We start from the raw sequence: 18,406 nt of genomic DNA, 5'->3' as shown, positions 1-18,406 counted from the left end.
TTGTGCCGGGTTTATGATAGGGCCCATAGTAATACATAGAGTCATATCAACAAGAACTGACGTGGACAATAAATGCAGTTTATTTTGTACATTAACAAAATGGATATCCATAAAGCAGTGGATATTAATGTTTATCCTGTCACATTTGCTGTGCAAAAACAGTGCAAAGTTAAATGCGCGCTCTGTGTGTGTATGTGTGTATGTGCGTGAATGACGATATTGTGTGTGACTCATCGTCGCAGAAAGGCTTGAATTAACTCCACACGAGAGAGATATGAGAGATCTGCTTCCTTTATGTCTGTCACTGTGCTGTTTATCTGATGAGGCACACTCTGACAGGCAAGGGGAAACGGTGGGCGGGAAGAACTAGCATTAAAAGCACAAGCAACAAAAACAGCTACATTGCGTTTAAAGCTGAAAATTCCAATATCCTAAAAGGTATGATAAATAATCTGATGGGTTTTCACCTGAAACTTCACAGACACATTCTGGAGACACAAAAGACTTATTAAATCTTGAAAAAGGGGTAAAAGAGGTGCCATCCAGAAATCCAAGTGAATGTCCCAGCATGTTCATCGACCCCAGTGAAAGGCTGAGTCCGAAGCTAAATACTTCCATACTATATAGTATACTAAAATCAGTATGCAAGCCGAGTTGTATGCCCGAATTCATAGAATTCGAAATTCAGTATGCCAGAAGTACCCGGATGACTTACTACTTTCGGCGAGATTCTGGAGTGCACATCCCATGCACACTGCGCTATCCCATAATGCCCTTCGAGAGAATGGAAGTGAAGCGACGCAAATGACGCAGGTATGTCACTTGACTATGACAAAATGGCGGATGTAGTACGCCCGAATTCCACTTTTCACATTCCTACTGTATAGAACGTACTTTTCCAACGGCCGAGTAGTACATTTAAATTCAAATGCAGTACCTACTGAGTAGTTGGCGGTTTCGGACACAGCCAAAGTGTAATTTTTTTTTTTCACCCCAACATGTCCAAAAAATTTGTCAGACATAGCAAGGGGGTCGGGAAGGGTTTTGCAAAGGGGCTGTTATAAAAACATTATTTTTACATTGCTCTCTTTCTCTTTGTTTGTCTGTCTGTTTGTCTATCAGAAGGCAGTGCTGGTGGAGTTGTGTCTGGTGGAGGGGTTTCCAGGCCCCTTGGTACTGATGACCTCCGATTGATTGAAGAGGATCTTAGTAAGCAGCTGAACTCAGAACTGTATGACAGAGACCTGGAGCTGGATGCAGAGCCCTATGTACAAACCCTGGAGAACGGAGGTGAGGAGATTTTTTTTGTGTGTGTGTGTTTGTCTGAGGCTCCTTCACTCGCTTTGAAAATGAATGCTTTTAAAGGTGCAGTAGGTGATCTGCCCAAATGCTAACCGCTTGGCATATTATCTTTGGACGGCGGGGAGGGACTGTGATTCAAAGCCACATCCCCTGATATCGCGAGCGCGCGGACCGCGTCACAACAGCCGACAGACAACCCACTAGTTCATGTCATTCGCCAGTTAGTTAGTGCCAGCGCCGTGCAGGAATTACATGAAATACTTTGCCACACTTGCATGCTATTTCAGAGCGAATATTCAGATTAACGTTAGCGGTAAACAGTATAGAAAGGCCGTCATTGTTCAAAAATGACCCAATGTGAATATAAAAGTAACTTCAGCTCAATAAAACAGGTTAGGCGGAATAGCTCTATTTACTGGTGTATTGTTGTTAAACTAAATATAAATCTACATTAGAGCTGCTGTCAAAGAACCTTATGAAACTGAAAATAATCACATCAATCTTTCACTGGGAGATTTCAGTGGCTGAACAACACGTCTGTGCATAGAAGTCATTCATAACAGAACACAATCTAACATAAGCTTAGCCTGACAAAAATAGTTTCAAAACAGAACATTACCTGTCTAACAGTAATACTTCAGCCATGGTCTCGTCCTTTCTCCAGCGTGCTAAAGTAACTCCAATACTGATTAAGGATTTTCAAAAGTTTCAATGCAGCTTTTGATTTCTCCCGGTCCGTCTCATGACCGCGTGGCCGCTTTAAGGGCGAATTATACCAGCGCCTGGCTTTACAGTAATCGGCCCGAGCTCGGCTGTCCTTCGACGCCTCCGGCTCCGACTCGGCATCTGCGGGCGGCCCGCAGCTCGCTTGCGCGCATGCGTTTGTGATGCAGACGGGCACTCGCTAATGGCGTATCTGCTTGAACACATACGCAGAAGTCGGAATCTACATTTGTTGACAAACAGTCTGACCTGCCTATCGGAATTAAGGGAGATGACGGTCCGACTCTATTTAATTGGATGAACATTTTTTAGTTTTATGCTTTAACCTGAATATAAAAATACATATAAACACATTTAGATCATTTACTGTAATCATTACTATTGGACTGTGAAGAGATTTTCAACCAGCACAACAAAAAATGTTTCTGAAGACAATCACCTACTGCACCTTTAACAGTTTCTCAATAAAAATAGCCAGTAATTTTTAGTGCATTAAAACGAAACAGATTTATTGTGTCGTTTTATCCAATAAAATAAGAGTTTGGTTACCAAACATCTTTGGGAATAGAAAGATCATACATTTAAGTTCATATATACTATACTAAAACAATTTTAACTAGGGTGGCATGGTGGCTCAGTGGTTAGCACTGTTGCCTCACAGCAAGAAGGTCGCTGGTTTGAGTCTCGGCTGGGTCAGTTGGCATTTCTGTGTGGAGTTTGCATGTTCTCTGCATGTTTGCGTGGGTTACCTCTGGGTGCTCCGGTTTTCCCCACAGTCCAAAGACATGCTGTATAGGTAAACTGATTAAGCTAAATTGGCTGTGGTGTATGATTGTAAGAGTGTATGGATGTTTCCCAGTGCTGGGTTGTGGCTGGAAGGGCATCCACTGTGTAAAACATATGCTTGATAAGTTGGCGGTTCATTCCACTGTGGCGTCCCTTGTTGAATAAAGGGACTAAGCCGAAGGAAAATGAATGAATGAAATGCCGGCCACATTAATGGTTACCACATAGTTGGCAGCGAAACTGTATCAATGATTATAATTATCAAAATGTGCACAATAAGATGCTTTCTAAAGGATGATGATGACACTGAGCATAACTCTGTTTTGCCAGAATTTGTTGTGTTTTGATCATAGACATTCTTTTCTCTTAGAGATGTTTTACTCTATGGGTCCCGGATGTATGACCAGCAGTGTGTTGTCGACACGGTCCGGGAGTGAATTATCTGACAGCGATATGGAGTCGTCCATTCATAGCCAGAGCAGCCTGGCTCAAACAAACCCTCTGTCTCCACAGGTAGAACTGCTTATTTAAGAACTGATATGCGTGTTGTTTTTTTATGAATGACGAAGCATAATGAAGCCAGACATAGTTTAAATTGTTTCACTGTAAAAACATTTCAGTTTTTGCATTAATTAAAAAAAAAAAATTTAATCCAAAAGTGCTCAAAATACAACTTTGAGCACTTTTGGATCTTGAATGCAAACGCAAGAACTGAAAGCTAACATAAGGCTATAAACGGACTACAACGCCTTTAGGACGCTTGCCTGTGACATCAGCACCACCCAGCTACAGACGACTTTTCCAAATTATTTTTAGAAATATGCTCCGTGACAAATAGTTAATCTCTTTGTTTGTTATATTATAATCCATACCCATATGTGGGTAATACATCTGTTTTGCTTTACAGTTGTTGTAAATATTTTAAAACTGTATGTATAAATTTGCCTACATAGGATTATCACAAGACTTATTTAAATAAGTGTATTACTCGTGTGCACACAGTCCGCCTACCTTAGTAACAGACGACAGAAATTAGGCGTGAGGGACAAGTCTAAATGCCTGCAAACTCCATCATGGATAGAGAAAACATTCAATATTTTTTTTTATGTCACGAAGTACAGCGAAAAGCAGCCCATACAGCCACATATGCTATACATTTTAAGGAGAAGTGTAAATATTAGGACAGAGTTAAATGTGTTCAGATGAAGAAAAAAACGGGGGGAAAAAAATCACTTGATCGTGTTAAAATGACAGTTAATATGTCTGTATTTTTACACATTTATTCACTCGTTTGTATTACTGAGAGCAGGAAAGAGACAGACTGCACTGGTAAGCAGTATCTTCATAATATCGTTGAAATAAAATAAATGTTTAACAAATTAATCTGTCTCGACAGCCTTTACATGTGAAGGAATTATCTACACACAACATTAGTTCCCAGTTACAAAAATACTACAAACTATAAAATACTATTCATTAAAATACTTAAATAACAGACAGATCCAAATGCCCAACACAAGCGAGCTGCGCTTCAGATAATGAGTCCGACACTGCCTGTAGTCCCATTTGGCAACTTGATAACAACCATCCTTTTAAAGAAGCATAACCGATTTAAAAAATCAAGAGTGTGATGTGACTGATGTGTTTTATGTCTTAGAATAAAACATGAAGGTATCTTGAGTTTCTGTTAGCCACGAATCTTATTTAAGCGATTTAACTAAAATCCCATTGAAAAAACCCATTGACTTTGGGAAGAGGGAACCGGTACTGCTAAATTCCTACCTCGCTTTCGTGTTTTTGCATACAAATTGACGTCATAGTTCCTCCAGTCTATTGAATGCAACCAGGAACTAGGCTTCTAACTACATCTCTAGAGGTGTAGTTGCAAGTGCACATGTTTGCGAATGTTTGTTGGAACGATGGATTTGGGAAACCAAGCCAGATCGACAAACTGTGTTTGTAATGACAGAACTTGTGACCTTGGTTGGCTAATGATGGTTTTCAGAAACATACCTCTGATTGACTTTCTCTTGAATCTTTTACAGGGAATGCTAAACTGTCCTCGACGTTATCCTGTACCAGGATCCTTTTCTAGTTTGCCTCAATGTAGCAGACCTTCAAGTATGTTTCAAAACCTGTTGTGTGTGTTGCTACATTCCATCAATGTTTCTGTCAGTCAACAGTCTTCATTTTTCTGTTAATAGAGCGGTCGTCTCGAGGCAGCCAATCAGAGCCGATGAAGCCAGACTCGTTTATCCGCCTTTCTCTGGGCGGAGTTACACTGACTCTCTTAGAAGAAGACCCGCCTCCCGGGCCTGACGGGCTCTCCTCATTGGCTGAGGTGTCACAGCTGTTTTTCAGTGAGCTTGCGTTCTTTAAGGACAGCATGTTCAGCGAGAGAGACTTCCAGAACCTGAGAGGAAGCTTTGCTAAAGCGTGTCCCCACTCCCACATCAGGTACGACAGGAATCAATAATGGTTCATCCTCAGGGTGTGCTGGGGCGTCTCCTTTGGGGTCTTAAAATGTAATAAAAGTTGATAAATCAATTTAGAGAAATTTAAAGCCCATAAAACATTTTAATTTAATTAATTTTTTTTTTTTTTTTTTGGCAGGGACTGTGTACATTAATTAGCATTTCAGCAAATGCAACAGATTTAGCCAAAAGCCTATTTTTCATCCATTGACCCTGGACAGTTTTTTTTTTTAAATTGTCAGAAAACTGTAAAAAATACAAAAGTTATTCAATGACCCAAGCATAACAAAGAAGCACTAACATGGACATAGTTAAGAAAATCCTAATAATTATAATGTATGCAAACAAAATAAACAAAAGCACCAACATTATGTACGAGATAAGAGTTGTTAAAACGCATTTAAACAACAAATCATTAAAATGGCAGGCACAAGGATTAGAGTTAGGTTCATGATAATAAGAATGATGACACATCTGATGTGTTATAAGCCAGATTGAAGTTTTTAAGTGTTTAAAAGTCTAAAATGCTATTCACGAGGTATTAAAATTTGTATATTTTTTATCCTACAATTTATAGTTGTGTGCTAAAGTTTGCCTTAAAATATTCTGTGAATATCAGGGTGTTGTGTAGTTAATGAAATCTGCTGTGCTTACTGCAGTAACAAAGGAAATAAAAAAGATTAAAAAGACGCATACTCATTTTATTTTATTTAATTTTTTACAAATATTCTAAATACTAAAATATGAAATCAGCCAATTTGCTAGTAATAAAAATGCATTTCTAAAGTTTCATTAATTCATTGTTAAACCCCTCAAAGTTTTTTTTTTAACTGGTCTAATTACTATTGTTTTGTATTTCTCTTTTTTATTAACCTTTCATAGTGTAAATAAATTGCAAAACAATATGTTTGTTCCCACCCATCTGAATTATATTGCATTGTTAAGCAGTTATAATAGGCTTAGACACTAGTTTTCCTTGCAAGCTCTTTGGCTTTCTTGCAGTCAGTATGTAAGTATACTGTGAGTTACAATGTCACCAATGTTACTGTATCAAACCTAAAGTGTCAATATGGTCTTAACCCTGTTTTTTTTTTTTTTTGTTCTAATTGAAATGTTTTTGCCCGTATTGAGTTTCATTATAAGGACATGTTTTGATTGCAAAGCCATTACAGCATATAATTATGCATTCTTGATTGTTGGTGGTTTCCCCCCTTGTGGGAAGAGGTAGAATTTGACATTTACTCTCAATCATCAGTTGGTAGCAGTTGGCAACTCTTTAGATAGGCCTCTGGAGTTATTTTTATAATTGAGGGGTTTTCACCTTTATTAGATAGGAGAGTAGAGATTATTGACAGGAAAGTATGGGGAGCAGAGAAAGGGGAAGGATCGGCATAGGACAGTGAGGCAGGAATCGAATGCGGGTCGCCGTGAACACCGGAGTGCATGTGTCAAAGCTGCTTATTTTTATTTTCTCAGACATATCAAGGTAAGTGTGCTCTCTCTCTCATACACACTTTGTACTCTGTATAACTCCTTATAAAAGGCAGAAACTATGCTTTTTTTGCATTGCAACTGATGATCAACAATAAAAATGTTAAATTGTACCTCTTCCCAACAGAGAAAACCAGCAACAATCAAGTATGCATGATTATATGCTGTCAAGGATTTGTGATCAAGAAATGTGAATATAATAGAAGTCAATGGGGCAAAAACAGCCCCAAACATAATGAAAGGGTAGTCAATTTGCCCAGAGTTTATTGTTGAGTTTGTGAAAAATGTCAGTGCGTTTTCCCAAAATATGTCTCAATATAAGATTTGTCACCAAAAATCATTCCATTTGCCGAAACAAAGTTGTGGCCAAATTCAGACATAAAATCCCCCAGAGTGGATGGATACATCTCCAACAGCACACATGGGTTTAAATATATGAAAATACTTTTTAACAAAAAAAAAAGAAAAGGTAATAGAGGTAAAAGTAATTGAATTTCTGTATATAGCCTGTTCCGGTTGTGTATACAGTATGTGATGTTCAGCGCTCTGATCTGTGGTTTCAGGGTGACTGGTGCAGCAGTGCAGCTGGCCTGTGAGATGCGTAGCGCAGGGCGGCACAGTCGAGCCACTACCACTGACCTCTCCTTCAGCAGGCTGGAACTGCTGGAGTGCCTGTGGGACGCAGGCGGACCGCAGTACACAGAGGTACACAGAACAACCACAAAATACTAAAACCCAAATGCTATCAGTTATTAGGGCTTCTTGGAAAATCTGCTGACTTTAGTAAATCTTTTTTATGATATGTGTAGGATTGTTTGTTTAAAGTAGATTAGTCATTCACCATGTTTAATTGAAATGTAAACTTGCTATACATATATAGGGGCCCTGTTTTAATATATTTTTGCTTGTTCAACTCACTTAAAGTTTTCAACAAAAACAGAACTGATTTATTTAGTATAACTGTAAGACAAAATCATCAAAAATTATGTTCATATTAATGAATTGTACAAATGTTATGTATATGAACGATAAAGGGCCAATCGAGGAACACCTTGGAAAAAAAAAAAGAAGTGCACTGCGCTTTTTATGTTGCTAGGCAACTAGTGAATCACTGTGTTTATACTGTTATAATTGTAATATTTAATAATATTGCTATATTCACGATTTGTGAAGTCATACAGCTCAAAACCGCATCTTCTTTAAAAGTCTCTTAAGTGGTCTTGACAACACAAACGCTGCTGTCATCTCAACGCAAACCCTGCCTTCATTTGATTGGAGAATGAAAAGGACGGGACTGACGTAGCACACTTTTTCCGCTCAGAGTTGACTTTTTTCAACTGCACGCGCACACATAGTGCAATGACAAAAACATGAGGCGCAGCAGGCGGTTAAAACCCGAGCTGCGTAGGGAACATAAGCAGCGCATAAAACACTTGTGTCCATTAGAAAACCATTCAAAACTGCACATTTTGCAGTAAATAGTGCCTAAAGAGGGTTGCACACCAGATGAGAAGCGCCACGCTGCATCACGTCTTTTATAAATGTGAACATTGTTTTCTACAAGTGTACGCACACTGGTTCCGCTATTCAGTGTCTGTTTGCATTGCTTGGTAACATGTAGAAGTTAGTCAGGTAGAAGGTTGTCATGTAGAAAACATCGTAAAGACAAGACACGACACATCTTGCTTGAAGGCTGATGTATACTTCTGCATCGAGTGATCGGCATGACCCCCGGCGACAGCCATGGACGTAGTCACGCATTTATACGTCTGCGTGCTGTTTGTGCTAATCTGCAATAACACTATCCAAACGCTAGCTGACAGTACATTTTTAATGTTCCTCTGTGTCGAGTTTCTTCGCAGGTGTTTTGTTTTTTCGGAATGCTACCTTAATGTATGGAAGTTTTTTCCTAACAAAATTAAAATGAAAATTCAAATGTTTAAAAGATCAAATGATAAATCAAATGCTCAAACCGGCATTGCAAATGATAAATCAAATCCTCAAACTGACTCTGCAAATGATAAATCAAATGCTCAAACGGACTTTGCAAATGGTGAATCAAATCCTCAAACCGACTCCTCAAATGATAAATCAAATCCTCAAACTGACATCGCAAATGGTGAATCAAATGCTCAAACAACTCTGCAAATGGTGAATCAAATCCTTAAACGACTCCGCAAATGGTGAATCAAATGCTCAAACTGACATCGCAAATGGTGAATCAAATCCTCAAACTGACATCGCAAATGATAAATCAAATCCTCAAACTGACATCGCAAATGGTGAATCAAATGCTCAAACTATAAATCAAATCCTTAAACTGACATCGCAAATGGTGAATCAAATGCTCAAACAACTCTGCAAATGGTGAATCAGATCCTTAAACGACTCCGCAAATAGTGAATCAAATGCTCAAACTGACATCGCAAATGATAAATCAAATGCAAATGAGGTGTCAATCAACCAGCATAGGTGGAGCTTTAAGGCGGAAGAGTTTGTTGTTGACAACTACCGGTAGCGCTACCACTTTTTCAAGGCGTTCAGATTTGCGTGCACTATTCCACGTCGTATCCTTAAAGCCTTAAAGCTCCGCCTATGCTGGTTGATTGACACCTCATTTGCATTTGATTTATCATTTGCGATGTCAGTTTGAGGATTTGATTCACCATTTGCGATGTCAGTTTGAGCATTTGATTCACCATTTGCGGAGTCGTTTAAGGATTTGATTCACCATTTGCAGAGTTGTTTGAGCATTTGATTCACCATTTGCGATGTCAGTTTGAGGATTTGATTTATCATTTGAGGAGTCGGTTTGAGGATTTGATTCACCATTTGCAAAGTCCGTTTGAGCATTTGATTTATCATTTGCAGAGTCAGTTTGAGGATTTGATTTATCATTTGCAATGTCGGTTTGAGCATTTGATCTATAGTTTGAGCATTTGATTTATCATTTGATCTTTTAAGCATTTGAATTTTCATTTGAATTTTGTTAGGAAAAAACTTCCATATTAATGTACAAGTAGCTAAAACTCAGATGAGCAACAACTGTAATCATCTGTAAGCCAAACACAAAATAAAAGTTTCCATCTGGTGTTCCTTCACAGGACTCGACGCTTGTAAACGCTCGCTCAATCGGGCTCACGGCTCTCAGCACTGCCCACACTCGTCACCGGTATCAAACCGACCAATCACAGAGCTATGCGTCATTGTGACATGTAGATTTTTGATTGGTGTAAGTCAGCGTTGATGTCAGCCATGGCGAAGGCTATTTGACTGCACCGGACCATACGCATGCATTTGACGCAGAAGTATAAATCAGCCCTATCCAAGTTCATATTTACAATATTTGGATTAAAAGATTTTCACAAACTTCTCAAGAGCTTCTTAAGTCAGTCGCCAAGAGAAGAAAAAGCTTTATTGTTTTCCAATGTTTTCTGACAAAATAAGTAGTCTGTTTTGAAAAAGAAGAAAATAAGACGTCCATAAAAAAAAAATTTTTATCTCAGTTTTTATGTATATTAAAATGAAATTGTTATAATTAAAGTTTAGACTATTTTCACTCTAACCATTAAAAATCTGTATCATTCTTATCGATCATTAAAAATAAATAGCTACATAATACTAAATAGTAGCCTAGCTTGAATATGAAATAAACACTGTCTAATGTCAAGTTGTCAGGGTTCTGCCACTCTGGTCTTGTAAATTCTTGTTTTGGTGGCAGAGCTCTGACACTACCCATGTCTGGTCCTGTTTCTGTCTCTGTGTGCGTGCGCGCCGTCAAGGGTGTACGCAGAGTGTGCGCGCTGCCGCTTGATGTGGCTACGCACGCTCTGCGTCCGTCAGACGCGCGCGCTCTTGTACTAGTGTTTGTGTTTGTTCTGTCAGCATCGCGCTGCTTTATTCTCGGCGCCTCCGTCTAGTTGGTTTCAGTTTTGGTTGGCGCTGAGATGAAGCATGCGCGTTGCTTATGTGTGAGCGCACGGTAAGGTGTTCATCTATCGTGTGCTCGTGTCTTGCGTCTTTTGTCAAAGCACGTGGCTCGATGTTTACATTGTGGTCACGTGCTTTTTGTCGTGTGCTTCAGTGTTGTGCTCGTCTTGTCATGAACATGCGGTTGATGAGTTCTCTCATTGGCCGCATGTCCTTGTCCTGTGTTATGTGAGCGCATTGCTTGTGTTGTCTCTCTGTGTCATGCGCTCTCCCGTCTATTGTCTAGTCCCACCCTCCTTGTTAACCCATTATTAGTTAATTATGTTCATCTGTTTTTGTGTTAATTTCCTATAGTTTATAAACCCCTTATGTCTGCTGTCCTGTGCGAGTTCGTCATCACATGTTGTCCATCTTTACCTGTCCTGCTGTGTCCAGCCTTGCCTTGTCGTGCCTGCCCAGTCAAGTTTGTTTGTTTGATTGTTTGTTGTAGTTGTGTTTTCCCCCTCGGGGTTGTTTATTTTTGCCTTTTATTTTATTTTATTATTAATAAATCCTACTTCACTCTGCGCTTGGGTCCTTGCTCCTTTTTCCCTTCACCGATCGTGACACAAGTAAAATAATAGCAAGTAATGTCCTGTTTTTCTTTGGCATTTTTACTCCGTTGCACTCTAAACCTCAAATGTGAAATATCTAAATAATAAAACATGCTAATTATCAGAAAATTGCCAGTTGTCTGCCAGATTTATACACTGGTGTAATGGTGTAACTTAGTCAGGAATCATTAAGGAATCATTAAGGTCGCCAGCTGCTCAGGGTGAATTTTAAACAGATGTGAATATGGTCACAAAACCAGACGGCCAAAAGCTTGCAAATCCAGCTAGAAACATCTTGCAGGATGATGAATTTTCTGGAAAAGTTTCTTTTTAAAATGAGTGTGTATACCCACTTTTTTTCCTATTTCAGCTTTTGCAGTTCCAGTCAGCAGGTGTTTTCACAATGGGCACCACTGCCAGACCCTGTGCCCAGTTCCACCACAGTCTGTCCGAGAAGCACATGCGTAAGGTAGTGTTGCTTGACTGAGTCCTGAGTGAAACTAATATGTCTGTTATGCTTTAGTGATGTAATGATATGAAATATGTTCTCTTGTAGAGTGGCAGCAGACGGCGGGTGGTGCGCAGAGACAGCTCACTGCGGGTCGAGCTCGGCGAGCTCAGCTCTGAATTGGACCTGGACATTTTAGGCCGACTAGAGGACATCCTGCAAGCCCTGAGCCACTGTCCATCATCACCTCAGAGAAACAAGGCACACAATGCAGAGGTCACTACACTCTCCTGCTCAAAAACAATAACAGTAATATTTTGAAAGCATGCACAGGGCTTGAATTTGGCTGTTGTTTCAAGTCTGTTCTTAAATAACAAAAAAAAACACTTCAGCCTTTTTGGTAGTACTTAAGGCTGGGTCATTTTGACGCTAGGGCCCGGTTGCATACAAGCCCTTAGGTAATTTGGTGTGTCCAATAATGAAAAAAAAAATCCCTGAGGCAAGAGATTTCATTAAGAGTGCTGCAACAAATGTTTTCGTTTTCACTTTGCATAGAAACCTTAACCTAAAATTAAACATAGACCAGAATGCATTTGTATTTAATTTTTTAATGATTATGGCTTATATGATAATTTATGGTTGCTTAGTCAACATGTAAGTTGAATATTTTTACTTGGAGTTTACTCACAGCTACGCACAGTCTCTCATCAAGTTTGTTTTTCGTACGTCCTAACTCTTGCGTGGGAAGTAGCACATACGCATATTTCCACCCCCTGTTTTGGGCATACGCCATGTTTATAAATGAGACCCCTGATCTACTTCACAAGCAAGAGCATTTTCTTTGATTTTCTTCAAAATCAAAGAGCAAAATGAAATGATTTAATTTCAAAACAAATCTGCCCAAATACTTTTTGGGTTGTTTTTGGCTCCTAAACACCAATAGGCCACCATTGGTCTAAAGTGATTACTTGATTTTAAGTATTTTAGGCCCTTAAAAAGTGTCCTCGTCACTATACTGGGCCAACAGGACCCACACAGACCCCAGAGTGAAAAACCCCTTGTGGCCTTTCAGCAGCAATTTTCCCAGGTGGTCTCCTTCCAGAAAATAAGTGGGCCTAACCTTCATTAGCATTAGCTGTATACAGTATATATCTCTATACCAGGCATTCTTAATCTCAGTTCTGGAGGGTTGGTGTCCTGCAGATTTTAGCTCCAATTCCAATTAGACCCACATGGGCTAGCTAATCAAGCTCTTTCTTGGCTCTGTAGAAACATCCTTAAAGGTGTATTGAGGCAAGTTGGAGCCAAAATCTGCAAAACACCGGCCTTCCAGGACTGAGTTTGAGAACCCATGCTCTATACCAAGGGTGGTCAACCCTGTTCCTGGAGAGCCACCTTCCTGCAGATTTCAGTTGCAACCCATATCAAACACACCTGCCTGAAATTATCACGTGGTGTTCGGGTCCTAATTAATTGGTTCAGGAGTGTTTAATATGGGTAGCAACTGAAACCTGCAGGAAAGTGGCTCTCCAGAAACAGGGTTGGCCACCCCTGCTCTACACTGTTCAGCTGTGTTTGTTTAAACAACATGAACATGTTTCATCTGTAGTTGAGTCCACTTTGAAAGCTGTGCAGATGCTTCTTTTTATGGGACAGGTAAAAGAAGTGTGTAGCCTGGCCTTTATCTTCTCTCTTTCTCTGCAGTCTCATTTGTTAGAGTTCCAGTCTTCCCTCCTGCTTCAATCTCCTTTTGCCGTGCTGAAGGTTCGTTTTCCCATCCCTGACCTTCGACCCCCAGGGCTGAGGCGGCCCCAGAGCCAGCGTGCAGTGCGCAATGAAACCCTGAGCCTGCAAATCTCCAATCTGGAGCTAAAGTCTCAGCAGGGGCCTGACGTTCAGCAGGACGGCCCCCGCAGTCCGGGGGCCAAACTCACCAAATTACTGGAGGCCTGTTTCAGTGACCTGCACGGTGAGGCTTTTCTAGTTTAAAATCTCATACACTTATATACATATACACCCATATCATATACAGTTAAAGTCAGAATTATTAGCCCCCCTCTGAATTGTTTTTCTTTTTTAAATATTTCCCAAATGATGTTTAACAGAGCAAGGACATTTTCACAGTATGTCGGATAATATTTTTTTCTTCTGGAGAAAGTCTTATTTGTTTTATTTAGGCTAAAATAAAAGCAGTTTTTAATTTTTTTTTAAACCATTTTAAAGTCAATATTATTAGCCGCTTTAAGCTATATATTTTTAGCGATGCACGATATATCGGCGGCCTTACCGTTATCGGCCGATAAATGCTATTTTTAAGATTAGCGTTATCGATCCAATGTCTAAATTAGGCCGATATCTTTAAGCCGATAAATTGTGTAATTCTACAGAACTGCCTGCCTCGCGCACGTGTGGGCGGAACTAGTTTAGACTTGTCCATTGCACTATAATGGAGCTTTCCTCACATTGTTTATTCCGTCAAAGTTCTTTCTTTCTTCATGTGGTATTGCTGTGTGTTAATAACTTAGTAAGTAACCATGTTCCTTATCATTGTAGATATGTTTAATTGAGTGCCATTGTGTATTTTGCTTTAAATCGCCTCAGGAAAAATATTACATGTGCAAACATCACAGCAGCGATGCACACATGTTAAACAGCTTGTTTGGTTGTTTGTAATCTAATATGATTATTTGTTATTATCGGCTTGTTGCTTGCCATGTGTTGTTGATGTAAGAATGTATTCAGTTTGATAATATTTCAGTTTGTTCATAATGATTATCACAAGCTCGCTTAAGGGCTGTCACCGCACACACACACACACACATACTGATCTGACAGCCTTAACAACAGCACAGGGGAGAGGTGCGGTGCGCCGGTCACTGAATCCAGAGTAGGAGCTCTCAACTCACCGCACATTCTCTCTTTATATTATGCTCTGTTTGTCATAAAATCATCTGAGCTCAATGCTTAGCTGCTCTGCCTGCTGTTGAGTGAAATTCACAGCGGTTTATCATAAACTTTTCATTGATTATTTTTGTCCTGCATTTGACAGTAAGAACGAACACAGAAGCGTTGTCTGATTGACAAGCAGCAGCTACATGTATTCAAAAAAATCTAAAACGCCAAATATAAAGAATCTATGCCGTATGTTAAGTAATACATTCTGTAACAAGCTTTTTGCTTGTACGGTGGCTCTGAACTGTCAAAACACCTCTAAAATGGCCTTTTTCGGACATTACATATTTGTTCATATGTACATTACTGTAGCAAGTTTTATTCAAGAACATTTGAGATGATTTCAGTCCTTAGCTCTTTCATTTTCATTTTGTTTAAAATATATATATAACTTGCTTTTTGATTAAATCCCACTTTGTTATTTGTTTGTTGTTGTTATGTTTGAAGAAAAGGAAATTATTGTTTGCATGCTGATTTATGTAAAATCTTGAATATAGGTCTCTATAATCACCTTGCAATTTTGAAAATATAACTTTTTTGAATATAGACAATTCAGTTCATAAGAGCAGTTCAATCTTTTATGAAGTTTGCTGTATAAAAATATAACATTTTGAAATATTTATAATTATCGGCCTATATATATCGGCTATCGGCCTCCAAGTCTGAAGAGTTATCGGTTATCGATATCAGCTAAAAAATCTATATCGGTGCATCCCTATTTTTTTGATAGTCTACAGAAAATAACATCTCTATAAAATAGCTTGCCTAATTACCCTAACCTGTCTAATTAACCTAATTCGCCTAGTTAAACCTTTAAAAGTCACTTTAAGCTGCATAGAAGTGTCTTGAAAAATATCAAGTAAAATATTATTTACTGTTATCATAGCAAAGATAAAATAAATCAGTTATTAGAAATGAGTTATTAAAACTATTATGTTTAAAAGTGTGTTGAAAAAAACTGCTCTCCGTTGAAAAGAAACTGGGGAAAAAAAATAAACAGGAGGGCTAATAATTCAGGGGGGCTAATAATTCTGACCTCAACTGTACACGCCTCATGTACACAAAATAGTGGTGGTGGTATTTCAAAATATAATTTTTTTGTGGACATTTTGATCAAAAGTAGCCTTTTCGCACATAAGAGATTAAAATCTTATATATATATATATATATATATATATATATATATATATATATATATATATATATATATATATATATATATATATATATATATCATATTTTTAATATATATATATATATATATATACATAAATATATATATATATATATATATATATATATATATATATATATACATATATATATACATATATATATATATATATATATATATATATATATATATATATATATATCATATTTATTATATATATATATATCATATTTATTATATATATATATATATATATATATATATATATATATATATATATATATATATATATATATATATATATATATATTATAAATATTAAAACCTGCTTTAGATGGTATTCAGTGGATAAATATTATATATTTATATTTAATATACTGTTTCTTGCTACCTTGAGATCAATACCTAAGGAAACTCCCATTTACATTCTTAATAGATGTTGACAGTTAGTGTATATTATTGTTAAAAGAACTTAATATGTGATCTGACTTGTGATATAACCTAATCAAATAATATATTATTATTATATGAATTGTTAAGTATGAAAAAACATATTTTTTATTAATAACATGTCTTTACAGCTTAATGATTATGTGAATAAATCATGATGCATACAATTAATTATTGGAATTATATTATTAGTTATATTTGTGTCACTTTATTTTGATGGTCCCTTTCACACATTTTGTTGAATTAAAGTTACATTGCATCTACATGCCAACTAATTCTCTTTAGATTATAAGGAGACTGTTAGTGTTGGGGTGTAAGTGTAAGTTGACGTACTTACAAAGTTTCTCATTGTCAGATAAATGTTAAAGGAGCAGTATCAACAAATATTAAGCAGACAGTCTACTAATACTCAAATGAGAAGTAATTGGCATGTAGTTGCAATGCAATTTTAGTCAACAAAATGTGCAGTAGGGACCATCAAAATAAAGTGTTACCGTTATAGTATTATTATTATTATTATTATTATTATTATGTTAGTTATTTCCAGCTGATTGTGTTCCTGTTTCATAGATAGTTTTCTAGTTCATAGATTATTTTTAAGGTTTAGTTCTGAGGATACAGTGGTATTTTTCTCTTAAATCTTATCTGTAGTGTGTGTATGTTTCAGGAGTGTATGAGGGCTGGGATGGAGAGGCATTTCCCTGTATCCGTGTACAGAAGAGCACAGATCCGCAGAATCCTGATGGCATACCCAGGTCAGTTAGTGACTGCGTGCGTGCGTGCATGTGTGTGTATGTGTGTGCATGTTTTTGTGACTTGTCAGGACACAAATCTGTATACTGACACGGGTATGAAAAGGTACTAGAACAGGGGTGTCCAAACTCAGTCCTGGAGGGGCGGTGTCCTGCTTAGTTTAGCTCCAACTTGCCTCAACACGCCTGCAAGGATGTTTCTAGAAAGCCTGGTAGGAGCTTGATTAGTTAGCTCAGGTGTGTCTGATTGGGGTTGAAACTAAACTTTGTAAGACCCCCCCACCTCCAGGACACTGCTGATGTTCTCAATTATAAAAAAAAGCTTATAAATCACACATAATTCGTTTTTTAGAAAGTAAAACTGTACCGTTTCCTGTGAGCATTAGGTTTATGGATGGGATGAGGGTAGGGCTATAGAAAATACAGTTTGTACAGTATAAAAACAATGGAAACCTGTGTAATGTCCCCACAATTCACAAAAACAAACCTGTGTATTTGTGTGTATGTGCATGTGTTTCTAAGATTATGCTTTAAATAAAATAATAATACAGTGTTGACAAAAGATTTCCCTCTGTTTTTCTTCAGGATTCAGGTGCAGGTGAATGAAGGAGCCGGCTCTGACAGCATGGGTGTGTGTGAAGGACTGAACAGGGATCTGGGCTCCATGTCTCTGGAAAACCCCTGTGAACTGAGAGAAAAGAACAGCTCACCCTTCTCCTCTAACCGCACCATGTTTGAGACAGAAGAGGTGTGTGCACCCTGTCTGGGTACCTCTTTTTCTTGTGTACACAGTTAAAGTCAAAATTAAAGTAGCGCCTCTGTATATATTTTTTTCCAATTTCTCTTCAATGGAGAGCAGATTTTTTCAACACATTTCTAAACATAACAGTTTTAATAACTTATTTCTAATAACTGTTTTCTTTTATATTTGCCATAATGACAGCACATAATATTTTAACAGATATTTTTCAATTTACTAGTATTTAGCTTAAAGGGCTATTTACAGGCTTAACTAGGCTAATTAGGCAGGTTGGGATTATTAGGCAAATCATTGTATAATGATGGTTTGTTCTGTAGACTATCTAATAAAACTATTGCATAAGAGGGCTAATAATTTTGACCTTAAAATGGTTTCAAAACAAAAATGTGTTAAATTTGATATGATTTTTGATTATGCATTGTATGATTGTATGCTAAAGTTTGCCTGAATTAAATCTGTGAATATCAGGATGCTGTGTAGTTTATGAAATCAAAAGTAACCAAGGCAACACCATTATTTCTGCAGTTCTATAGGCGCCTACCTGCTGAATTAGCTAGATTTGATAAATTTT

General features: G+C 37.8%; 1 protein-coding gene across 3 annotated transcripts in view; it reads left to right on the top strand.

The window, feature by feature from the left end:
* The window catches only part of atg2a (autophagy related 2A), a 76,694-nt gene that overhangs the window by 17,005 nt on the left and 41,283 nt on the right, over nt 1–18,406 (top strand). For all 3 annotated transcript variants that reach the window (XR_012390218.1, XR_012390217.1, XM_009307758.5), the window contains exons 8-17: nt 1,123–1,290; nt 3,182–3,324; nt 4,857–4,932; nt 5,016–5,268; nt 7,340–7,481; nt 11,670–11,768; nt 11,856–12,023; nt 13,452–13,716; nt 16,991–17,078; nt 17,661–17,823. Coding sequence is in view for 1 of the 3 variants with exons in the window: in XM_009307758.5 (XP_009306033.1) it covers nt 1,123–1,290; nt 3,182–3,324; nt 4,857–4,932; nt 5,016–5,268; nt 7,340–7,481; nt 11,670–11,768; nt 11,856–12,023; nt 13,452–13,716; nt 16,991–17,078; nt 17,661–17,823 (1,565 nt within the window). In the remaining 2 variants the exon portion in view is untranslated. The remainder of the gene's footprint in view (nt 1–1,122; nt 1,291–3,181; nt 3,325–4,856; nt 4,933–5,015; nt 5,269–7,339; nt 7,482–11,669; nt 11,769–11,855; nt 12,024–13,451; nt 13,717–16,990; nt 17,079–17,660; nt 17,824–18,406) is intronic.

Source organism: Danio rerio, chromosome 14, assembly GCF_049306965.1.
Source record: "Danio rerio strain Tuebingen ecotype United States chromosome 14, GRCz12tu, whole genome shotgun sequence".
In the NCBI taxonomy this organism is placed as follows: Eukaryota; Metazoa; Chordata; class Actinopteri; order Cypriniformes; family Danionidae; genus Danio; species Danio rerio.
This window is presented reverse-complemented; position numbering and strand designations above follow the sequence as displayed.